We start from the raw sequence: 25580 nt of genomic DNA on the forward strand, positions 1-25580 counted from the left end.
CTGTTTTCGTTCTGCCCCCTCCCTAAAGATCTGTGGTGCTTCTGCAAACCTTGGGGTTACCCCTGATGATGTCTCAAGCCTGCTAATATTCCATCCCACCCACCCCCACCACGTAGTGAACAAAAGGATTATCACTTGAAGAACAAGTTCGCTATCAGGACATATGCAATGCCTTCTACTTTATACAAATAAAAGCCTCACAAATGTGATCCAAACTAGTCACTTACAGTATCTAAGTGCAGTATGACACTAGCAATAGATTGGAGGAAACTTGGTAGCTGATACACGTTGTCATCTACAGTTTCTGCCTCGGTGAGATACATTTGCTTACAGCGCTGAAGGAGTTCAACATACATGAAGTCAACATCCTTGGAATTGATAGCTTTGCATGGCTTTGAAAGAGAGAGAAATAACACTAGATTAAAATAAATAATTGGTCTGCCAATTGGAGAGGGAGTAATCCATTTCTCTTTGCCTGCAGACCTCTGGACCTTCCGAAAAACTGCTCTGGCCCTATGGATCCAGTCTGAGATTATTAGGGCACAAAGGAAGTCAGCAAGCTTCAGTCATGTTACAAGAACTGCCTTCCATTCATGGCAAGATTATCAAGTCCAAGCCATTATTAGAGTCTAAGTTCTTTGATTTACTAACTACAATTTCTAAGCGCCAAGGGCAAATTCAAAAATTACTTCAGTAAACCTAAATATCTGCAAAAAGCCACTACATTAAAGATCATGGAAATGCTATTTCTCAGTTGAGGTGCACCTCACTTATTGCAACGTTCTGTGATTTAAGTTCACTTTTTCTAAACATTGTATTAAACTCAATTTGCGACTCACGTATTATAAGGTTTCATTTATCCCAAAAGATGCAGCTAAGATTTCTGCACAAGGATCATGAAAAATATTTATAAAATAAATGTCTTATTCACTCTAATATTAAACCTTTCCAACATCAGAGTACCAGGATAGGTTGTACCCAGAATCTGGCTGCCCATTGTTTTTTAGTCTCTCGGGTCCAAGAAGTGGGATAGGAAATGATTCCTGCATTGCAGTGGGTTGGACTACATGACCGTTGGGGGTCATCCAACTCCAACTCTACAATTCTATGATTCTATTATGTCAGGAACTAAAATACATACCGCTGCAAAAAGCCCATATCCACGAATAGCAATGGACAATTCCTTGTTGCTGGCATCCATCTTCCTGATGATACCATAAAACTGTTCCATGAAGTAGCGCAGCTTGCTCTTATGCATTTCTGCATCCTTTGCAACCATTGCAGAGATCTGCATATTATGTATAATATAGGACATTTATAATTTAGATAGCTCATACAAAATAAATTCATCATGACTTCATATCTATGCTACTCAGCAGCTTCTTCAAACCAAGCTGATAGAAAGACAATATCATCAACATACAATACCAAAGAAAACTTTTAGAGTCACAATGAAAGGAACAAAAAGACTGTGGTCCCATTGGTTCAGACACTATACTAATACAGAATAGCAATCTATATGTCAATATGTACGTAGAGCCTTTAACTCCCACATAAATACATTATGTGCATGGCAGTAAAAACCTTGCTGCCAAAAGCACTTGCATCAAGAAGAACGACTGTGGGAACAGCCAGGCATGGGAGAAAAGTCCCATGAAGAAGGAAGGGAAAGCAAAACAAAGAGAGAGAAAACCGGACATGGGAGACAAGGTGGTTATTTTACCTGTTTAAAAAATGCATCCAAAGCTGAATGGCCAGCTTTCTTCAGTTCTATATTCTGATGGCCACACCATTTGGACATTACTTCATACAGTGCGATATAGTTGTCAAGAAGGCATGTGCTGAATTGAGCAGCATGGATACTAAACAAACGCAGTCCAGCTGAAAAGTAAAATTTTGAATTTAAATTCGACTTTTTGTTCCAGCTGATAACTGATGCAAGTATTATCTTCCTTGAATAATTTTACAAGAGCTATTTGTTTATATAATCACTCTAAGAAATTAGGATTGAAATTGGTAATTATCTTGCCTTTTTTGTTTGTTTATTACTTAAAGTTACATTTTACTTCTTGTAGACAAAAAATAGATTACATGCATTACATCTTATCCAACAGAGAAGAAATATGCTATCAGAGATACTGTTGCAGCCAACTATTTTACATGAAACAAAGTTCTTACCAAGAGGAACTGCGTATCGCTTTAAGTCAATCTGCAATGTCAAAATATTTTGTATAAGATTTGTTTGTCAGATCTAATTAACAAATTTAAAGAATGATTGTTTTGAAGGCAAAAAAACATCCATTATACCTGTGGACTTATTGCCTTCATTGCAAAATCAAAGATTTCTTTAGATGTTTGAGGATCTGTAGAGAAAATACAAAAAAAAGGAAATAAGGTCATGAGGTGGCAGCATTTTAAACTTCTCATATGACACAAAACCTCTCATATGACACGAAAGTTTAGATCATCACAAAAGCCGATTCAACCACAGTGTATCAGTGTCACTCCAAAACGACCTTCTATCAAATAAAACTCAACTGATCCTCTGTGTGGCAGATCATACAGACATTAGATCTATGGAAAGATGGAGCAATGCCACATGCTACTTTGAACAAACTATGCATTGATTCTTCACCACAGAATGAACATAGGGAAGCAGCACAGAAAGTATGCCATATAGACATACCTCAGGACCCTGAAAGTTATCAGAACTGAGTAGAGTACAACTGCAAGACCAAATTTAGAAAGAAACTATTCCCTATTGCTGAAAATGTCACAAATAGAAACAGACAAAAAGGACAAAAGGCTGTTCAAGGTGAAAGAGTAGCATTTCCAATTTAAACTACCCAGACCACAGAGGCTATAAAATATCCTTATTTAGTGATTTCCAAGAAAGACAGGCCAAAAGTCTGGAGAATTATTTTATGTGCAGCAGATACCAGTTCTCAGGACAGCGAGCTGGACTAATTGATCCACTGGGAACATTCAGCTAGGTGTATCAGCATTCCTCAAATTTATAGAACAGCTCCAACAACACCACATGGAGCAAAGCAAAGAAGGAATGTACAAAAAAAAATCTGTTTATACTAGCCCTATAAACTTATTGTTCCCAAAAATGTGGGCTAAAAGGGAAGATGGAGATAGTGTATTACTTGCCAAAGTAATAGGACTTGCAGCCATAACTGATTGCCTACACTGATGTAAAATCTGGACAAGTATATCCAACAATGCTTCTGGTTCTGGGTGTAGAAATCAAAAGTCTAGCGAATTCAGAAAGAGAGGCAATTTCCTGCAGTTTGACAGAACTGTGCTACTTATAAATTTTAATAAAAGAAATACTACACCTTCATCCATGGACTTAGTAAAGTTATTCATGAGTGCTGTCAGTCCTTTCAGACACCCAGCTACTACTGCAAACTTAGGCTCTCTTGTTGCAGAAGTCATCTGGAAACAAGGAAGTGATGTATTTAATACTGAAGGAGACCAGGTATCCCGAGATATCAACATGCAATGCAAGACACGATTTCTCAAATGAACTTAAACATAGTAGCTATATCCTCTGATTATAAAACAAATCTGTAATTTGTTTCCAGTATAGCATATAATATATAGAATGCAGTTAATCATTCTACAGTCTCACTAGGTTTCTTAGAAAAACTGGGCACAATCCAGCAAAAATAAAAAATAAATGAGTAGGTACTCTGTATGCACTGCAACTCTGTACCAGCACTCCCCCCCCCCCCTTGAGCAACATTATGTTAAGAAGACTCGCAACAATGGCACAGAAGTCTGGTCTGGGGCATGGGGAGGAAGGAGCATCTTAGCTTCTTGATGACCTTCAGCCAGCTGGAACCAACTACAGGTGCTTCCTTTGCCCCTTGTAGGGGCTTTAAAAATAAAAGAAAAAAGCTGAAAAAATAAAACAGTAGCAGGCCCTTGGACTGGACTGTTCATTGCCCGCCTGCCACATGCAGCTAAGAAAGATTTGCTTGCCATGCCCCTTAAAGAGGATTTCCTGAGTGTTGGTGCAGCAAGAAGCAACAGCCTTCCTTCTTTGTTGCCTGCTGTCAGTCGCATGCTTCACTCAGTAAAAAGGCTTTCCTGATTGTTGAGGAAGGGGATGAAGACGCAACAGCTCCACCACCACCCCTTATTGACCGTCCTTTGCCTGCTATCATGAGCTGTTGGCAGTGACTTGCTTCCCTTGCCCCTGAAAGCTTTCCTGATTTCGGAGAGGGGTCACTTAGGTGTAAGAGGAAAATCAGTAGGGTGATTTCTACAATCTGGATTAGCAAAACATAGCTGACTATCAGAAATTAATTCTGGTAGGTAACTCCTAGTAGTGAGCCAAGAAGGAAATATTGCAGAACAGCATGAGCCGGTGAATGGAAACACTATACTATAGACAGGCAGGAAAACCCACCATCTTGGAAATAAAAGCAAAAAAGGGGCCCTGTGGTGAAAAGGGCTTTCCAAGCCATAGTGGTAAAGGTCCCACCAGGCAGTCTGTGAGGCAAAGAGGCCGCCTGGGGTTCTAAGGATCTAGAGAGCTAAAGGAGGAAAATCTGACACACACCAAGACAGAACATGAAGGAAAAGCTTTTGCTGATATCCCACAAGAAGTTCTTACTTTACCTGTGTTCTGAGTTCTCCCAAATAAGCTCGATATAGTTTTTCAGAGTTGTCAAGCATATCACTAGGTTGGACTTCTCCCAAAACTCCCAGGAGTTCATAAATCCTTTCCAACACTTAAAAAAAGAAGAATATTTAGCACCCTAATTACGTGTTCACATTTTATTTTAATCCAGCAACACACAAAAATATCTCTCCTAAACAATGAAGGATTTAATAAATCACCCAAGTGTTATTATAGATCTGAAATGTCTTATTCAGTCTCACCCATATTATGCTAATATTTAGTTATTGTCACTGCCAGCTGTGCTGTCAATGTTCCGCAGACAGACACAAGGTGGTTACTGATTAATGCGCCACAAGACTTAAGGCCTTTGTTATTGGAGGAAATAGGGAACGCGTACATGCATAGATATTACTTCTTGCTATCCAAATAATAGATAAGTTGGGCCCCAAAGGAAGCACATGTGGAAATAGTTCTGAAAGAAGCTACCTCACATCTAGTTCCAAGAGCTCACACTAATGTAACCGTCGAAAGAGAAATAAGTTTAAAAGTACACCCCACTCCAGTTATGTACAAATGGATAAAAAGCTTCATCTCAGTGGGGAGGGAATGAGCAGGGGGGGAAATTAAGGAGAGCATAATGTTCCAAAATTATCTGTGGATGAACAGAATTCTTATGTGTGAAGGCACAGAGACGATGGGGAGCAGTATTTTGAGGGGAAGTGAAAGTAAGTATGAAACTCAGAGGCTGCTCATGGATAGCTAAGGTCTGCAGTGTTCATAGGTCTGGATTCAAGGGATGCAAGTCTTTATTTTAAGGATTTAAACACATTCCTTAGATAAAGGAATCATACAATAAGATGACCCCCGAGGCAATTTACACTACACTATAACCATACAAAGAATACCCAGTATTCCTGCACCTAGTGGCAGAAACCAAAGTTTCATTTCCCTTGCTTCTGCAGTCCCAGGGCAACTGGTGGCAAGTTAAGAGTTCTTTCTGGCAGGGAACCCCTCACAGCTTCATCTTCAGTGCCCAATGGCTGGGGCCATGATCCCTTTCCCTGATGTTCTTCCTGGACAAAGGAAGCATAACCTCCCAGGGTGCTTGTTCCTCTGGTAGCATATTGCAGAGTTCCCTTCCCCTCACTTTTGCAGTCTCAGGGCAGCAAAGGCTTGACTTAATGACATTCCTACTGTTGAACTGGAAATGAGGTTATTCCAGCAACAGTTAATAAGGACTAGGTTCTACTGAAGTCAAGTTACTCGTTACTAGATTCCATTTTCTTGCTCTCAAAGGGTTTTGCAGGCTAATCCAAGGTAGAAGTAAGCATTCAATGTGACTTTCTCCCTAGTCACAATTAACTTCCGTTGGATTATTCTTAAATCCCTTAGCAATTTAGAGTAGTGACCCATCATCCCCTAGCTGTGTATGTTTGCTAATACAAGTATAAATAAATAAAAATTAGTAAACGTAAGTAGTAATATAGTTAAGATACCTGTATCAGACACTTTACTTTTTATAGCAAGTTCACTATAGAATTTGGTAAAGATTTCTCTGACTTTCATGTCTTCCATCACGTAAGATGACCGTAAGTTGTGAAGCAGCTGGAAGGATATTCGTGTTAACCAAGGACAATTCTTTAAAAAATCTTTTTAAAGCACTCAAAACAGTATTGTAAAATACATTATTTTTTTTTCTAGCTAAGTAAGAGTCCTTCAGAGTTTTGGAAGGTAGAGCAAACTTGTCTTCTCCTACTCTGGAGGGAAGGACCCAAACCAATGGATTGAAGTTACAAGAAAGGAGATTTTTACTAAACCCCAGGAAGAAGTTTCTGATGGTAAGAGCTGTTCAACAGGCTCCCTCAGAAGATGGTGGACTCTACTTCATTGGAGGTGTTTAAGCAGACGTTAGGTGGCAATCTGTCATGAATGTTTTAGTTGAGATCCGTGCACTGCAGAGGGTTGGACTAGATGACCCTTGTGGTCCCTTCCAACTCTACAATTCTATTTTATCTTTTATTTTTTAGATTTATATACTGCCCTTCATCATATAGTCTTAGGGCAGTTCACAGAATAAAGTGCAGGATAAAAACAAGTAAAAAAGTAAAACAAAAAAGCAAAACCATAACTCCCCTTCTATTATTCTGATTCTATGGTAAATATACTAGGTAGAACATATGTTAGCCATTTAATAGGAAACACATTATCATTTTTATTATTTATGTTCTTATGTATTCTTCTGTAAAATTAGATATGAATCTTACTATGAACATTATTTACTTTTAAAACACTTTTAGATTTAAATTATTTCTACTACACTGAACTTTGATATTGTGACATACAAACATGCATAATTATTGAAAACAGCTGACAATCATAAAGACCTATAAGTTTTACCTTAATCAGTAGATCTAGTGCTGGGATTCTGCACTTTGCCAGTTTGTCTTTTGTATAAACGCTAAGACACATCCGCTGTATTTTTAAAAGACAAAATATAATAGTGTTGATGTACTGCATTTGTAGTGCAGGATCTTGCACTGTTTTAACATTTGTTCCCTATTTTACAGCATAAAAGGATAAACAAACTGCCCAGGTAAAGCAAACTCAGTCTATTTTTCTGCATAATAAGGATTCTCCACATTAGAATATTCTGTCTTCCTCTATTTACTCATCAAAGGCCACACCAGTGAACAACTTCCCCAATAGAATCTGGATGCACTACAAATGGGCTCAGGGCTGAGAAAGACTTCAGATCTGAGAGACTGTACACAGCTAGATGGACCAGTGTGTCTGTCCCAGGCTCTTACATCCACCAAAGAAGAGTAGCTAGAATGTGAAAGTTACAGTGAACACGAAAAACAAGTGCCTCGTGCCTTCTCTTCCTTTATAACATTGCCCAAAATATAATTTTCACTTTCTCCTGCCTTGGTGATATGAAACTCCTAATTCAGAACAGTTGCATCTTCTAAGAAACGAAAATACACAAAAAGATGCATTTTGAACATGATGGTGCTGCAGAGGAAAAGGAAGCAGTCTAATGCAAGCATTTAATATACAAAGGATTGCTAGTTTCTCATTCCTGATAATGGATCATAATACTACATGTATTATTATACTAGCTGCATTATTTTATCTGTCTAAACTACCTAGTTTTGTTTGCAATTTTAATTAATTGACCCACCTTTACATCTTGTGCATAAGGGTGAACTTTTTGGCCAATCTTTTCCAAAAAGGCAACAAGAAATTTTAACGCTTCTTCTCTGCATTCTCGAAACTGAAAACAATACATTGAAAGCATTTTCAGCAAAAGACACAGTAAGAGACCTTATTGGAGAAGGCAATACATAAAGCAAATAAAAATAAATATATAAAAGTATAATTACTAAGACATCAAAGGATGCTTCAGCCTACGATTATCAACTTACTTCTTCACTGTTCAGTGATTTATGGATAAATGCAAGCAGTCCATCTTCTTTGGAAAACACCAGTGAAATCTGCAAAGCTGTGGGAACATGGGTGAAAAGAGTATGAATCAAAGCAATTAATATCTTTCCAAACATATGGTCTTACAACACATACGATTAACCCCTTGACATGAAATGCTGCTTAAACATGTGAAGATCAGGACTGGACCCCCACCCCCGCATCCTGTATGCAACATGTGGTGCGAACTGAACTGTGTTATCATTAAAATAAAAGTAGTACTCAAGCTGTCAACATGGAATGACAACCAAAATACCAATTACTCAAAGTACAAATTAGCTCAAGGGGTTAGTTGTAGAATCTCTGCACACATCAACATGTCACTGAATTGAAAGAGACAACAGAATCCCATCTAAGTAGACCACCTACAGGGATATGAAATTTATCTGCAAAGTGTCTACTGTAGTCACAGTAGGTCACAACTCATGATGTTTCTCACTAAGAACATTAGGCAGTAATTGATCCTTGCCTGTAGAGAAGGAATGCTTGAGGTGTCAAACAGATTTAAAGGAAATACATTTCTCCCAAGCCTTATTCACACACTATCCTTGATAATGTATGCATTGCAAAGAAATGACAACATCAGAAATATCTCAAAGTATTTTTCTGTTTGTACTGTATAGGTTTCTGAAGAAAGGACAGTGCTATTTCCTTGATATAAAGTAAGGCATTTCACACAGCAAGACACAACTGACAGACTCAATAAAATATAGCACTGACCTTTTATTTCAGTAAACCTGATTTTTAAACTTGCAGCAGCATTGTGAATATTATTTCAAATTAAAGAGTAATTTGTGATGTTTTTTTCTAACATGGCTATACTCTACTGTAGGAGAAAAGAGAGTGTACACCTTCCAAAACATCTGTTTTGCAGTGTGTATAATTTTTAGTGGCTTCACAATTTAATGTGCATGTAGTAAAATAACAGATTAGTGAAGTTCACTTGACTCAGGAGTGTAGAGGCTAAGGGTGTGAGCTGGAAAAGTATTGAGTCTGTATCTCAGTTCTGCAACAATTGTTAGCATACCTACCTACAAGTAAGTCCTACTGTGTTCAGTGTTGGAGGAGGGGTGCTAACAGCAGGTGAGGACTACTGTACAGTTAGCCTGCAACGTACACACATTTAACTTGTGTGTATTCAGTTTTACATGCAAGGCATGAATAAATAAGTAAAAGTGGGTGTGTGGGAAGCGGGGTTCCAGAAAAAATGACTTTGGCAATCTCACCCACCATCGAAACCCGATGTGTTTTGACTATGTTTCACTTTGGCTTTAAACATGATCCCTGGAACATCAACCCCCGTCTAAGTTGCGGCCTTACTGTACTCCTGTCCTATTGTGGGCTTCTCACAGGCACCTGGTTGGCTACTGTGAAACAAAATGCTGGACCAAAGAGGTGTTTAGTCTAATCCAATAGGGCTGTTCTTCTGTTCTGAATAGACACATACTGTTGCTCCTCAGTAAGGATGCTTAGGACTGAACAGCTACCTTGAACATACTTACTAGAATAGAGCCAAACCTCACTGAACACACTAAACATGCATAGAAGAAGCAAGACTCATGCATACCTTATATGGGAATAATACCCATAAAACCGAATGGAATTTATTTATGCATTCAGTACCAGGCAACACAGCTGTCAACTTAAGCACTAACAAAAAAGCCTCACTGAACAGCTAGTTAGGTCCCGTTACTGATACTGTTGGCGCTTTGTACTTCAGGTGGCAGGGAGTTCCGCCGGTCAGGAACTGCAACTCGTGAGGGGAAAGAAAGCTTATTTCACATGAAACCCGTTAAAGTCTCACACGGCGCCTTAAATCACAGCAAGGGGCAGCCCCGCCCGAGCCCTCAGGCTGCTACACACCCAGGACGCTGTCGCCGCTGCTGGTCACGCAGGTCTCCGCCAAGGAGCGGATGAAGATGTGGGCGTGAAGCGCCGCGTTCCCGGGGTCCGGGCTCCGCAGGGCGCTGTGCAGCTGGAGCAAGCAGTCGTGCAGCCCCCCGCCAGAGGCTGGGAACAGGGCGGCCATGGTGCCCGCGCGCCCGCTCAACCGCCTCGGTCAGCAGGACGAAGGCGCCGCTAGGACGCCGCCGGGTCTCCCTCACCCGGGACTAGGGAGGAGAGCGGGCAGAACCAACACCTCCGACGGGAAGGGGGTGGAAAGAGAGGAAACTTCCGTGGCAGGAACCAGTTCTTTCGTAGGGCAGAAAAGGCGACGCGATTGGCTGGAGGAGGTGCGGGGGGGGAGGAACGAGGCCGCCAAATGTTGGGCGAAACCATCATTGCCTCCAGGATACCGGGGGGGGGAGGGCGTTCCCGGCCTTTAAACAGCGTTGTGCCGCTTGCCCCGCAAGCACCAATCCGGGGAACGCAATCCCCCGCCCCTCTCGCCATAGATCCCCGTCCGAATGGCCGAGGAAGCCTGTCAAGCGATACCATTCTAGAACGGGCCTCGACGTTGAAGAAAAAAAGCGTTTGGAAAGCCTCTTGTAGTTTTCGTCAGCTACGTCAGTTTGACAAGCTTCTCCTCCTTCTCCATCATAACCCGCACCTCTCAGTTCAAGCCCTCGGCCGAAAACGTATAAGGAGCGGCACTTGCTCACCCCTTCCCCCCCCCGTGCAGAGTTGGAGTTTCCCACTTCCCATTGGCGGCGAAAGCCCGCGAACACTCGAAGTCACGTGATCCTTTTGGCGCGGAATTTCCTTCCTTCCTCCCTCTGTTGTGTCTCGCGCGCAGAGAAGCTGCCGCCGTCGCCATCGTCTTGCGCGCGCTGTTTGCCAGCAGCCGCTCTCAGGGCTTTGCTGCCTCCTTGTCCCGCCGCCCTTCCTGCCCTTAGGAGGATTGCGCTGAGCTATGTCCTCACCGGCGTCCACCCCGAGCCGCCGCGGCAGTAAGCGCCGCAGAGGCGGAACTGCCCCAACCGATGGCGGCGCCAATCCTGCTACGCGTAAGTCACTCGACGCCTTGCCGCCGCGCCTGCCCCTGGGCTTCTGCACTTCTCAGGTTCCCTTTGGTGGTAAATAATAATAATAATAATAATAATAATAATAATAATAACAATAATAATAATAATAATAATAATAATAATAATAATAATAATAAATAATAAATAATAAAAAATAATTTTATTATTTATACCCCTCCCATCTGGCTGGGTTTCCCCAGCCACTCTGGGCGGCTTCCAACAAAACACTAATATACAATAACCAGTAATGTTTGCCCAGCGTTGTAATTTATTCGAGGTTGCGTGTGCGCGCCTCTCTTCCTAGATCTTACAAAGGGCTCCATAGGACAGCTTCACATGCTCTTGGTTAGGATGCTGCACGGGGAGGGGGGGAAGGAGCCCGTGTTACACCGGTGCTTCTCTCAACGATTGTGTAAGACACCTGGTGCACGCTCGTCTGGGGAAGGCAGATTCCGGTGACAGCACATTATACGCTTGCCTAGGAATAAGCCTAGTTAAATCCAGTGCAACCAGCTTCTGCGTAGAGAAGAATAAGGCACTGATGCGGGTCTCCCAGGTGCCTGTACGCTGCTTTTTATTTTTGTTTCTAAGAGACCTGCACATAGGGATTGGGAGTTTTGTGGCCCTTTCTGCACTGTTGTACTCCATCTCCCAATTGGACTCCTGGCCAGTTGTTGGGGAAGATCGGAATTATAGTCCAAAACATTTAAAAGTAGTGGTTCCACACTACTGCTATGCACTTGTGTGACATCTTCATGTTCTGTGTTTGCTGCTTGAAATGTAATGCCTGGAACTGCCTGTTGTTCAGTGACCCATCTTTTCTTAATTTCCTTGTGCAGTTTTGAGCAGCTGTGTGACACTAGCTGGTGCCAAATGACTGTTTGAACAAGGACTTAATCCAAGACCCTGTTGTGATAGTGAAGCTAATCAAGATTGAATCTGAACATGTGCATTGTTTTTGTTTTGAGGCTGGGGAAAGGGAATCCATTGCTTATTAGTTTGAAAAGTGAGATGCGTACAACAGCATAGGCAAAAGTTCAAACTTTCGCTTTGTTACAGCTCTTTCTGAAGATGTACAGTCTCCTCCTTCGCAACGACGTCACACAGAAGACTCTACAGGAGACTTACAACCAATGCCCACTTCTCCACCAATTGACTCACAAAGCCCAAATGTTCAAGATGCTCTGTTTTCCAGTCCACCACAATTCCAAAATTCAGGTATCTTTGACTTTGGACTGGGCAGTTGGCAATAGTATCAAACTGCTCATTTTTATCTTATCAATATTGAATGTAAATTGTAGACACAGTGTCTACAATGCTGCTGATCAGCCAGTGCAGAAGTTCCCAATGTGGTGCCCTCCAGATGTTGTGGACTACAACTCCCATCTGTGATTGCCTATGCTAACTAGCATTGATGGGAGGTAGAGTCCAAAGTATCTGGAGGTCACAACATTCGCCCCGACTGAACTAGTGTGTCTATTTTAATTTCCATGTGTTACCAGACTTGGAGTAGATTCAGATGACAGTATTATTAAGCCTCTGTGGACAGATTGTGATAATTTTTCATTTGGTATCTGATGCCTCACAGACTTGAAATAATATTGCAGTTCAGTATCTCCCCAAAAATTATCCTGTAGTATTTTTACTCTTAATTCCAAGAGATCACTTGAGGTGTTTCTTCCCGCTTCTAGCAATGTTCAAGCTACCCAAGTAATTTTATTAACACTTAACAAATAGTCTTGTTGAGTTGGATGAGATTCATCCACTTTGGGAGCAAATGTGCCAGGCATTGCAGTATACTAGTTTTAAAGCTACTTTGTATAATTCTGTAAACACCTGTCTTCTGCTGGGGAAAACAAAAGGGCAAGCTTCTGTCACAAATGCATTAACATTTATATTTCTAAAACAATAATCACATTTTATTTGATACAGTTCCAATGGACTTTGATATTAGTTCACCACTTACCTATGGCACACCCAGTTCTAGAATAGAAGGAACCCCAAGGAGTGGTGTGCGAGGAACTCCAGTGCGACAGAGGCCTGATCTTGGCTCTGTCCGGAAGGCTAGGCAAGTAGATCTGCAGTCTGATGTGGTAGGTATTTCAGATTTTGCAAGTGACATTTCAGTCATCTGTATATTTACTCAAAGGAAGTTTCACTCATTGAATTCAGTAGAACTTTTTATCTGATAACCAAGCATAGATTGTGGCCTTAAATGTAATATTGATAGGTTACTCTTGTACTTAGCCTACAGCAGAAGACGCAGTGGCTAGTGAACAGTCTCTTGGACAAAAGCTAGTGATATGGGGAACAGATGTCAATGTGGCATCATGCAAAGAAAAATTTCAGGTGAGTGGACAGTGGTTTACACACTTGTATATATTTGTTTGTTTTTAAATGTTTCTACTTTGGTGTGAGATGATGAGGTCTGGAGCAAGAATAATAATAATATCTGGCAGTTATTGGGAAATCTTTTTTCCTCAAGAGACAATTTGTCTAATTCTTCCACCTAGTTATGTTAAATTGTAATACTCTATTGAGATAACATAAAATCAATATCATTCATGGGGGAATAACTTGTGTGTGAAAATGAATAGCATTTTATTTATTCCTGCCACAGTTCTGATGGAGACTGAAATCATATTCTTGTCTTGTTCTTTTGACATTCAGAGATTTCTTCAGCGTTTTATTGATCCAACAGCCAAAGAAGAGGAAAATATGGGCTTGGACCTCAATGAGCCTCTGTATCTGCAGCGACTGGAAGAGGCATGTTATGGCAGTATTGTTTAAATCTGGCTTGCATTTTTAGATTTAAATGCTTATTTATTAATGTGTGACTAAATATCTTCCAGATAAGCTTGATTGGGGAGCCATTTCTGAATGTAAACTGTGACCATCTGAAAACATTCGATGAAAATCTTTACAGACAACTGATGTGCTATCCTCAGGTAAGGCAAATGTTTTCAATAGGCTCTTCAGTGCAAGAACTGTGAGAGCCAAAAGTTAAAGTTTAGTGTGCCTAATTTTGTATTAGTTAATTTAGTTACTTCAGATCTGCAGAATGGTATTATGATCTAAGGAAATTTGAATATTGCTGTCATATAAAATGGCTCAGTTCACAATTCTAATAAGTAACTCCCCTTATTTTGAAAGAAATTAGCTATGCAACATGAAGTGTTACTGTTTGAAAAACAAATTCAAAGCTTTCTTGGATAGGTAAAGCTAATTGTTTTGTTCTTTGGATTCAGGCATCTACATTTTTTAAAAATGACAACAGTTTGGCACAGCGCAAAAAGAAGACCCTGGCCTTGGACACAAGTTTCTATTCTTAACAGACGTTAAAACACTATAATCATTAGTAAAGCCAGTGCTGTTGTTATTTAGCAGTCAATAGGTTTAGAAAGTCTGGGCTGTATTCTGCTAATGAGTTCTGTCAGTGTAAGGATACTTGCGCAACAGGACTTCACTCACTGTCTTCCACCTATTCATGACCTCCACAAATCTGCCCCAGAGGGTTAGTGAAACCCCTAGGACAGATTTAGGGGGCACACAGGAGGAGGAGGAGAGGAGAAAATTCCATTGCACAAGCAGAAATCCTGGAACAATTGCCTTAGTGCTGTGTTAGATTCCACCCTTTGTTTTCATAATGTTTTGTGCAGGTGTGGAAGCAAGTATTGATGTATTCTTACGGTTTATATTTGCCTCCTTTGTACAGGAAGTTATTCCAACATTTGATATGGCTGCTAACGAAATTTTCTTTGACCGCTACCCTGATTCAGTATTGGAGCATCAAATTCAAGTGAGACCATATAATGCTGTAAAAACCAGAAGCATGAGGAGCCTGAACCCAGAAGGTAAGATGCTTTAGGTACAGCATCTTTAATAAGTTACCTGACAAACTGTTACATAAACTGCTTGGTCTTGGGCAAATAAATGCTAGAAGGATGGTCGTCTTTGAGTCACACTGAACCTGAGTCCCAATATTGTGTGGTCTTATACTGGTCAATACTTCCGCCTGCTTCAGAAAAAAATTCAAGAACTAGTAAATGCATCTCAGTCCTCCCGAATTTAGTAGCAAATGACTGAAATGGAAGAACTTGCATTCCTCACATAAACATGTAATTCCATAATGCATATCACACATTTTTTCTCTTTAGAATTGTTGACTTATGTGATGCCACGTAGCCATTTTATGCTAATAGCTCTTTAACGATTTATGCATTTCTTAGTTACCGTATTTTTCGCTCCATAAGACACACTTTTTCCCTCCTAAAAAGTAAGGGGAAATGTGTGTGCATCTTATAGAGCAAATGCTCGGCGCTCACTTTAAAGATTCCCGCCCGCCTTGCATTCCCCCTCTAAAAATTAGGTGCGTCTTATGGAGCAAAAAATACGGTATATTGATAAAACATGATTTGGTTTTTCTTCTTCTCTTTTAATATTAGACATTGACCAGCTTATCACTATAAATGGCATGGTAATCAGGAGCTCCCAGTTAATTCCAGAAATGCAAGAAGCTTTCTTCAAGTGCCAAGTGTGTGCTTTCACAGCAAGAGTAGAAATCGATCGCGGTAGGATTGCCGAACCATCAGCATGCAAGAACTGTAACACCACACATAGTATGGCATTGGTTCACAACCGCTCAATGTTCTCGGATAAACAGATGGTATGTTCTTTTATTAAATTATTAGGTTGAAATGTTCTGATGTGTTAAATTTTCTGCAATAAATGGTTACATGTATATTTTGCAAAAATATTAAAATAGTTCCTATGGTTTTCATTACTAGACAACTAGAAATTTTGCAGTTTCCCACCACACTTCCTCAGGCTGCATGCATACTAAACCCCTTCTATTAATGCATGGTTACATAAGAAGTTAATTTTACAGGATGGATATTCCTAATAAATCTAGTGTATTACAGTATGCTATGTTGCTATTGCTGTTACAGATCGTGCTTTTAAAAAATTGTCTGCTATCAGTTTCTGGGTTCATTTCTCAAGGCTAATTTCTGCCACCTTGCGTCAACTCCTTGTGGGAGTTGATACATGTTAATTAAGTCACATGTAGCTATATCCACACCTGGAACAAAGGTTGGTTCTCCATTTGAGAAATGGCTTAGCACTGTTCTGTTTGTTTCTCCAGATTCACAAAGATGAACCTAAATCTTAAAAAAGAGCAGCAGAAAAAACCACAAAGAATATTGTGGCAACTTAATGACTGATGTGTATACAAGTGTTGCCTCCACCAAAATAGTACAGAGGGTGAGATAGGAGTCACTTTTTGGAAAGACTAATATGACTCAAAGAGTACGATAGCTTTAAATTTACCCCCTGTGGACACCTCATCAAATGCACCCCAAAAATCCATTAGACTAGTCTCAATATGTTGGAGCAGGGCACACCTGTAACCTAACTACCCTAATCTTTGGGAAACTGGACCACATCATCCTACTTAGAGGGGAGATACAGTTTTGCCAGAAGAGTCCTGAGAGAAAGACTGAGATGCTCTGGTTCTTTTTAATCTAGCAGAAAGGCAGGTGGGCAAACAGTTGTGTCTACCATTCAACAGGTTCCTTTGGGCAGTTGGTAATTGCCCAGACCAAGGAAGCACAGTTGCATGCCTCAACTAGACAGTCTGCTCTGGTACATCCTCTAAAGCAGGGGTTGGCAAGCTTACCAAACGATGGGCCGGTCCATTCTCCGTCCGTTGGAGGATGGGCTGGAGCATGTGCACACACACTCTCTTACAGGTTGGAGGAGTGTGTGTGTGCACACGCTATTTCCAGCGCTCCTCTGACCCAGATGTGCGCCTGAAATAGCGTGTATGCATGCTCACGGGCGCTTCTCCGTCCCACACATGCACACACGCTATTTCTGGCACACATCCGGGTCGGAGGAGTGCCCGTGCGCATGTGCACAGGCGCCATCAACTCGGAAGTCGGTCACCATGCTGCGCCGTGCCGGTAAGAGCGGGGGGCAGCAGGGGTCTCCATGGGCCGGATAGACGAGCCCTGTGGGCCACTACTGGCCCATGGGCCTTAGGTTGCCGACCCCTGCTCTAAAGAGACATGTAGTTTCGACAAACAATATAGTGTACTGGTTTTTGTCTCATCAATTGCCTGAACAAATACATAGTTAGGAAAGTTTATGTCTAGTATTTCCAACAGACAGTCAGTATGATTAAAAATATTGTTGCACTTTAACTAAGGATTGTTCTTTTACCAGATCAAGCTGCAGGAGTCTCCAGATGACATGCCAGCTGGTCAGACACCATATACTATTGTGCTCTTTGCTCACAATGATCTAGTGGATAAGGTTCAGCCAGGTGACAGAGTTAATGTTACAGGTAAGAAAAATGTTTCGGCATCAGTTCTTGTCTTTAAGTAAAAATGAGCCTAGTATAGAATACTGGCTCCTATAGATAAAATAGTAAGATGAGAGAAAGCAGTGAAATTGTGGATGTATGGAGGAATTTCCTGTTTTCTTTTACTGTAGCAGTTTCTACACTTTTTTGTGACAGCTATTGATACAGGCATAGTTGGAAGAACGTGCAGCATTGGCTCTGCTTGTCAAGCTATCAACATTAATGTTGTGGTTATTTCCATTTATATTCTGGCGTTCCTCCCTAAGGAGTCTAGAGTGGCATTAATGTACATATAAATATTGTATTGAGCTTTTCAATTTTAAAGTCCTGTAAATTACATACCAGGTGTTATGAGTTACATTGGGCTTGCATGTGTTCAGGATTAAATGATACGATCTAGCACTGGGTAACTTTTAACGAGGGCTGCACAGCCAAGCCAAAATCTAAACTTGTCTGGTTAGTGTCTTGGGGAAGACGGGGAAGAGATGAATGTTGCCTCTTAATCTGGGAGATCTAATAATGGCTTTATGTTTGTTCAGGTATCTACAGAGCAGTCCCTGTTCGTGTCATTCCAAGAATGAGCAGTGTGAGATCTGTCTATAAGACCCATATTGATGTTATTCATTATTGCAAAACTGATTCAAAACGCTTGCATGGCATTGAAGAAGGAACTGAACAGAAAATGTTTACAGAGGAGCATGAGACAATGCTTCAAGAGCTTTCGAGGAAACCCGATATTTATGATAGGCTTTCCTCTGCACTTGCCCCAAGTATTTATGAGCATGAAGATATTAAAAAGGTAAGGAATACTTAAAATTACACATTTGCCTCACTGACTAAATACATCAAACTTTGCATACCTATCTTGGTATATAGTATACATAAAAGTAATTTATTCTGAAAATATTGCTCTTATTTTGAGTTCATAAAGTACTTAAAGCCCGTATATTTTAGCACATCGTTTAGAATACACAGTGGGTATATGTGAAATAGATGCAAACAAATACTTTAATTATATAGACATCACCTTTTTTCTCTACTAAGATTAAGCTAATGGATATGACTAACTTTCGCCCATTAATTTCAGTTCATTAATTTCTACACTCCATATAACTTAGTTGGATAGAACCCATAATTTCTAAAGAAAGATAGTAATGTTGTCCCACCTGCCATAAAGCACACATCCTTATTTTTTTACACTGCCAATTGAAAACTTCCCACTGTAGCTGAAATTTAATTGGTGGCTAAATAAAAATGAATTGAAGCAGCTAATGTAGAACACTGTAATTTTAAAGCAGAACAGGGTAAGACTTTGAATAATCCCTTAACTCTTGTGCCTATCTTGCTGTCAGGTCAGAAATGAGCAATTGACTAAAAACAAGAAGATTTCTTGCATTGTGAAGGTTAATTACAATTTGTAGTGTGTTTCAGTGTTGATTGGAAAAAGAAGATTTTAGTTTGCTAGGTCTGAAAATCTGGACTGGTTCTTCTGCACATGTGTGTATGTCTGCAGCTTTGTGGGAGCTTCTGTGAAGCTTTGTCAGTTTTGTGCAAGAGATCCATGTCATCATGTTCACCTGTGTGGCTGCATCATGTAGACATGTATCTAACATCTCGCAGAAATCAGTGTTCAAAACTCCCATTGTTCTAGCTGCATTTTTGCGACAGGGAATTTCATTAGTGCAAGCAGTTTCTGAGCTCTGGCCACAGTACTGCGCCTGAGATATCAGATTAAAACTGCAGAGTGGAAGGAAAGGGGGACTCTTTTCTGCCTCCCCACTTCCAGCTACTCTCTGAAGACTGGAGCAGAGACCCTGTTTAGAATATATGGGGGGTGGGCAGGGGAAGGACAAGACCATGTGAAAAATGAACATAATATTTTAGCTGCATTTCATTCATTTTCAGCTTTTCATTCTTGTTATTTTTAAAAAGCATGCCTAGACATTCTGCTGTGGTGCCCATAACCTAAGTTTAAGGTGCCATTTAGCTCCTAGCTTTCACATCTCAGTTTCTAACACGGACAGAAATGCTGCTTCCACATAGCAGTGGAATTACCTAAAGGGTACCTGGGTCCTCGTGAGTCGTCCTTGAATCATGCCTGTGAATACAGTATATTCACAAATTGAATTTCACTTTTTTACGAAAAGCAGCTGTGATCATTCAAAATCCTCCTTTTGCAGGGCATTCTTCTTCAGCTGTTTGGAGGATCAAGGAAAGATTTCAGCCACACCGGCCGAGGCAATTTTCGTGCTGAGATCAACATTCTCCTTTGTGGAGATCCGGGTACCAGCAAGTCCCAGTTGCTTCAGTATGTCTATAACCTGGTTCCAAGAGGCCAATATACATCTGGGAAAGGCTCCAGTGCAGTTGGCCTTACGGCTTATGTGATGAAGGATCCCGAAACAAAACAGCTGGTTCTGCAGACTGGAGCCTTGGTCCTCAGTGACAATGGCATTTGCTGTATTGATGAGTTTGATAAAATGAACGAAAGTACAAGGTCGATGCTTCATGAAGTCATGGAACAACAAACATTGTCAATTGCCAAGGTAAAGACTTTCCCCCAAATAAATCCTTTTCTTTTGATCTATGGGAGATTCTGATAATTGGCATTTGCACCATTGTATTTCATGTTTATATGTGAACACTTATCTTTATGTAGCCAAAATAGCACCACATATGCACACACACGCGCGCGCGCGCGCGCGCACACACACACACACACACACACACAGCTATAACAGGTTTAGTGAGGCTCAGAAAATCTCACTTTAAAAAAAATCTCATAAAGGGATCGAATCTCACAACACAGTTTAATATTTGCACTCATGATTACAGCCTGCATGTAAATGGATGCTCAGCTTTCCCACTACTAGAGTTGTAAATGAATTTCAAATCTTTACTTCCTGACAGGCTGGAATTATTTGCCAACTGAATGCTCGTACCTCTATTCTGGCTGCTGCTAATCCAATAGAATCCCAGTGGAATCCAAAGAAAACAACCACCGAAAACATCCAGCTTCCCCATACACTGCTATCTAGGTATCCCTTGAGACATTTTATTGCTGTGTGATAGCTGTGCCTGAAATAGTCCTATCTGGAAACTTACCATGAAGTTGCCAACTTCCATATTGTGCAGGTTTTAGAACACAAATATCAGAACCGTTTTTACTGCCTCATAAATATTTAAAGCTTTTTGTGTGCTGCAGTGCAATGCTTTTTTAAAAAAAAAATTGAATTGGCATTGAAATCCACTGATGCCTCTTTGTGTATGTATTCATGGAAGCCTATGTAGGCTGCCAGTGTTAGCTGACAACCTGAGGTTTTTCCCTTGGTCCACAGAATGAGCAGGGTTCCATGCGATTAATTTACAGATTGTGGGGCAGAGACTTAATAGAAAACATATAGTTTGCTTTCCAGAAATGGCAGTTGTGTTAGAGCCTGAATATACCACCATCTATGACTGATATTAACAACAGTGTCAGTTTCTGACAACTTAATTATATCCGTGAGGCAACAGTTCCAATGGTGCAGCAGTTGTTCATGTTGCAGCAGCATTATTGTTGTTGTTGTTATTATTGTTATTGTTATTATACATAGGTTTGATCTCATTTTCCTAATGCTGGACCCTCGAGATGAAGCATATGACAGACGTTTGGCTCATCACTTGGTTGCCTTATACTACCAAACTGAAGAGCAGGTGGAAGAAGAGCACATGGATATGGCAGTTTTAAGGGATTATATTGCTTATGCTCGTAGTTATATTAACCCAAGACTAAGCGAAGAAGCAAGTCAAGCTCTCATTGAAGTAAGTACCGGTTAAAACTAAAAATATGGCTACTTTTAAAAAAAAGGTTCCAACATTTAACCCAAATAGTGGTTGGACTTTTTAAAAAAATGTTCACTTCTCAAAATGCCCTCAGTGATGGCTGCACATATCTGTCTGCCTAAATAACATTCTTAGATTTAACAATACTTGAAAACATGTTTACAGTGTACTTTTCATTTTCTCTTCACTCTAGGCATATGTGGATATGAGGAAGATTGGAAGTGGTAGAGGAATGGTTTCTGCATATCCTCGGCAGCTGGAATCTTTGATTCGTCTGGCGGAAGCGCATGCTAAAGTACGATTTTCTAAGAAAGTAGAGACAGTGGATGTTGAAGAAGCAAAGCGTCTTCACCGTGAAGCTCTGAAACAGTCCGCTACGGATCCAAGGACTGGAATTGTGGACATATCTATTCTCACCACAGGTCTATAGCTAAAAACGAATCAATCTTGTTAATTTCTGGCTTGAATAATGCTGCAGCCTGATCAGCCTGAAATTTGCTGATACAGTCTATGGGGTGGGGGTGGGGGTGGGATCTGATTTGTAGCCTTGGAAGACTTCTTTTAAAGAGGTCATTCAAATGATTTATTATATTGTGGGGGAAACATTGTGACTCTTTCTGTTTCTTTCTTTTTTAAGGGATGAGTGCCACTGCCCGTAAACGCAAAGAAGAACTGGCTCAGGCTTTGAAGAAGGTTATTCAGTCTAAGGGTAAAACACCAGCTCTAAGATATCAACAGCTCTTTGAGGATCTTCGTGCGCAATCTGAAACAGTAAGTTTGTTGTAAGGCTTGCATGCTGTGTTTGTTCTATTCACTTTCACAAGTACAAAATATCTACGGAATGTCTCCTTCCCCACCCTGAATGCCTCCTCTGGGTTTTCCAACGCTGTACCATGAGTTGTTCATTTGGTATAATTTTGTTTGTTGTGATTAGGCAGGGAAGTGTATTGATGAAGTTTCAGGATTGAACAGCATGAAGGCTCTTTAGTCATTGCAGCACTGCCTTATTGCACTTAAGCCTGAGCCTCTAAATGAGTTAGTTACATGGCACTTCATACATGCACAATCTTCCCTCCCACCTCTTATTTTCCTCATTATCTTCCTACTGATCTGACTCAAAACCGGACTGGATTTGCAGTAATCCTAAAGGTACTTGAAACTAAACCACGGTCATTGGCCTACTGTACTTTTCTTCCTCAGGGTTGTCTACCACCCAAAGGGGTGATCTTTTCCACATTTTGTTGTTGTCATAATCATTTATTTAGATTTGTTACTGACTGTTAAAAATATTGAAAAATCTCTATTGTTCCAAAACATGGAGTATCATCTCGCTCATCTGCCACAGAACCCTAGTACGTTGCAGAATGTAGTGGCCTATTCGAGGGTGCATGCTTGGTTCATGCATGGCATTGATGAGCAATTAGGCCTCACAGTTGCCATGCGTGAACTGAGGATGTGGCAAAAGCATCTTCAGTGTTTCCCCTTCAGCTGCATGTTGCAGATGGGGCTCAGACAGAAAATCTTTCTTTCCAGCATGTTTCCCTGCTTTTACTCATCATCTCCCTGAGAGCCCCTTAATAAGCTCCCAAGAAACTCCTGGATGCCCAAGCACAGCTTGAAAACCACTAATAGATTTTAGATTCACACTGGAACTTAATATTTTATTTCTTATTTTATTGTTGAAGTATAATGGCTTCAAGGTGTGCAAAAATAATACAATCCCTACAGTCTGGGTTGTTGTACATAGTATTTGTATGTTAATGCCAGTATTTACTTTTTTCTTTTAAGGCTGTCACTAAAGAAATGTTTGAAGAAGCACTGCATGCATTGGCTGATGACGACTTCTTGACTGTGACTGGGAAGACTGTTAGACTTCTCTAAATAAACCCTAACTTTACAGGAATGGAACTGTAAAACTAACTTCTTGGTGTAACTTTGCTTTAATACAATATGCTTACTTCATACTTGTTAGACTGGAATTGGACCAGGAGCTCATCACTATCAGCATGGAAAATTACTGTTACTATTTTGCTTATTAAGGAATGTTAATTCTTTCAGCACACTTAATTTTAGCACATTTTTTCTCAGCATCTTTTAAAGAGTAAGCTCTATACATAAAATCTCAAACTATAAAAACTTATTGTTACAATTTTTGAATTCAAATTCATATGAATGTCTCCTATAGCACTATTTCTGCATATTAGATAATGCTTGTGAAAATTTTGTTTGTAATAAAATGCAGATGACTTATTCTACTTCATTGTGCATTTTGAAAATTTGAAAAGTTGGTTATGCTGAACCTGGTCAGTTGGTACTTTGTGTATAATTCTCTGTCTCTGATATAGAAAACAGTAAGGCTTAAATCATACTAAGCCATGATTTTTGCTAATCAGTACTTAAAAACTCACACATGGTTTCCGTTTCCAGACATATACAGAAGGTAACCATGGATTAGAGCTCCTCTTCTGCTTCCATTTTTCATCTTGTCAACACCTAAGCTTCATAAGTTTATTCTGCTTTGCATATAGCAGCAGCTCTTGCGATGAAGCAACAGCCCCTAACCGTAGTCTGGAAGCTTGGTTTCTCAGCACCTCACAACATTGGTTGACATTTCTTAATGAGGGGCTGAAGGCATTGGGGGCTCAAATGCTGATGGAAGGCTCTTTGATTCTGTGGAGGCTTTCTTCAACAAGAAAGGCAAATTTTGCCAATTCCCTCTCCCATTTGAAGCCTATCAAAATCTGTTTCAGAGGGATGGAGGACCATTTGGAACAGCATGGTAAGGGGAGTACAGTGGTACCTCGGTTTATGAACTTAATCCATTCTTAAACCACAATGTTCTTAAACCGAGGCGCGCTTTCCCTAATGAGGCTTCCTGCCGCTGGTGCCCTTCCACCGTTCGGATTCCATTCTTAAAGGTAAAGGTACCCCTGCCCAAAGGCCAGTCGTGACCAACTCTAGGGTTGCGTGCTCATCTCGCTCTAGAGGCCAGGAGCCGGCGCTGTCCGAAGACACTTCCGGGTCACGTGGCCAGCGTGACGAAGCTGCGTCTGGCGAGCCAGCACCAGCGCTGCACACAGAAACGCCGTTACCTTCCCGCTATAAAGCGGTCCCTATTTATCTACTTGCACTTAGGGATGCTTTCGAACTGCTAGGTTGGCAGGAGCCGGGACCGAACGACGGGAGCTCACCCCGCTGCGGGGATTCGAACCGCCGACCTTACGATCGGCAAGTCCTAGGCACTGAGGTTTTACCCACAGCGCCACCCGCGTCCCCTCCATTCCATTCTTAGACCAAGGTAAAGTTCGCAAACTCGGAGACTACTTCCGGTTTTGCATAGTTCATAAACCGAATTGTTCGTAAACAGGACTGTTCTTAAACCGAGGTACCACTATTGTCAGAAAAATGCCGCCTTTTTGTTGTACTAGCAGAAGATTTCACTGAATCAAAGAACCTTCCAACATAGCAATAAATGAAATTGGACAAAACCTGAGCTTTCTAAAGTTTTGTTCTTGACAATAAAGCTGTAATCCTGTTTATGCTTACTTGAATTTAACTTGCAGTAATGTACAGGAGTATCAGCTGGTGATCTGGGGCTTCAGAAGTCTGACTAATTATTTATGTTACCCTAAGTCTATCCCTTGACATGTTTTCTTACTTATGAATTAGCAGTATATCAACAAAAAAAGTTTAGTGGTACTGATTTGTATATGTTGCATATTACTAGTTGCATACCCTTTTAAAAATACTCTTTATAGCTTTTTAAAAATAGAAAGCTCATGTACAGCACATGATTTAATATTAATCATTTTTCAGAGAAAACAAAAGATAACTAACCAAAACCATAATTTAGAGGCACAAATAGGCTACAAATTTAATCTTCATTCCAGTTTTGAAATCTCCCTTTAGCTGGAGTGCCATGGCTGCAAGATAAACACTGGAAGAAGTTTTCATAGTACCTAAGTAAGAAAAGCTTTGCAAGCGTTAAGCTGGTACATCCTCTGCCTGCTGCCATAGGAACTTTAAAGTACATCAGCAACATGCATCTAAATAAGGCTTGACACAAACAGGAGCCCTATTAATTTAGGAAGCCCTATTCATATGCTGGCCATATTCTACAGGCATGCATTTTTTCATGTAGTTGTAGAACCTGTCCCTGCCTGTATGTTCACTCTATAGAAAAAGAAGCTGAAATATATATTGAGAGCCATGATGAGTGTGGAAGGAGGTCATATATAGATGGACAACAACCTGGGTGCATGGTATCTTTAAAAACACACGACACATCTTGTCGGGTTCCTGA

The 25580-nt window shown here is 40.6% G+C and overlaps 2 protein-coding genes across 2 annotated transcripts in view; one reads left to right on the forward strand and one right to left on the reverse strand.

The window, feature by feature from the left end:
- Window positions 1–10213, reverse strand: part of PRKDC (protein kinase, DNA-activated, catalytic subunit) — an 87172-nt gene extending 76959 nt beyond the window's left edge. The window contains exons 1-12 of the mRNA XM_081205378.1: window positions 9986–10213; window positions 8065–8141; window positions 7821–7913; window positions 7037–7111; window positions 6136–6244; window positions 4636–4748; window positions 3345–3444; window positions 2308–2363; window positions 2179–2209; window positions 1724–1881; window positions 1142–1288; window positions 228–392 (exon numbers count right to left, since the gene is read on the reverse strand). Coding sequence (XP_081061504.1) covers window positions 228–392; window positions 1142–1288; window positions 1724–1881; window positions 2179–2209; window positions 2308–2363; window positions 3345–3444; window positions 4636–4748; window positions 6136–6244; window positions 7037–7111; window positions 7821–7913; window positions 8065–8141; window positions 9986–10151 — 1290 coding nt within the window. The 5' untranslated portion in view covers window positions 10152–10213. The remainder of the gene's footprint in view (window positions 1–227; window positions 393–1141; window positions 1289–1723; window positions 1882–2178; window positions 2210–2307; window positions 2364–3344; window positions 3445–4635; window positions 4749–6135; window positions 6245–7036; window positions 7112–7820; window positions 7914–8064; window positions 8142–9985) is intronic.
- A 606-nt stretch (window positions 10214–10819) lies between these two features.
- On the forward strand, window positions 10820–23532 carry MCM4 (minichromosome maintenance complex component 4). Its single transcript, XM_081205695.1, has 16 exons — window positions 10820–11070; window positions 12148–12306; window positions 13021–13181; window positions 13336–13437; window positions 13759–13854; window positions 13941–14036; window positions 14804–14942; window positions 15534–15754; window positions 17314–17434; window positions 17992–18251; window positions 19633–19998; window positions 20363–20490; window positions 21049–21256; window positions 21471–21699; window positions 21915–22048; window positions 23066–23532. Exons 1-16 carry the CDS (start codon window positions 10977–10979, stop codon window positions 23156–23158), a joined length of 2607 nt encoding a protein of 868 aa, XP_081061821.1. The 5' UTR covers window positions 10820–10976; the 3' UTR covers window positions 23159–23532.
- The last annotated feature ends 2048 nt before the right edge of the window (window positions 23533–25580 follow it).

This window comes from Podarcis bocagei (genome assembly GCF_964188305.1).
Source record: "Podarcis bocagei genome assembly, chromosome: 8".
Lineage (NCBI taxonomy): Eukaryota > Metazoa > Chordata > Lepidosauria > Squamata > Lacertidae > Podarcis > Podarcis bocagei.

Bases quoted from the DNA above. Each gene is read 5' to 3' on its own strand.
- MCM4 (XM_081205695.1), top strand. From the start codon at position 10,977: ATGTCCTCACCGGCGTCCACCCCGAGCCGCCGCGGCAGTAAGCGCCGC. The intron at 15,755-17,313 runs GTATGTTCTTTT...TTCTTTTACCAG, and splicing joins TGTTCTCGGATAAACAGATG to ATCAAGCTGCAGGAGTCTCC. The intron at 21,257-21,470 runs GTAAGTACCGGT...TCTTCACTCTAG, and splicing joins CAAGTCAAGCTCTCATTGAA to GCATATGTGGATATGAGGAA.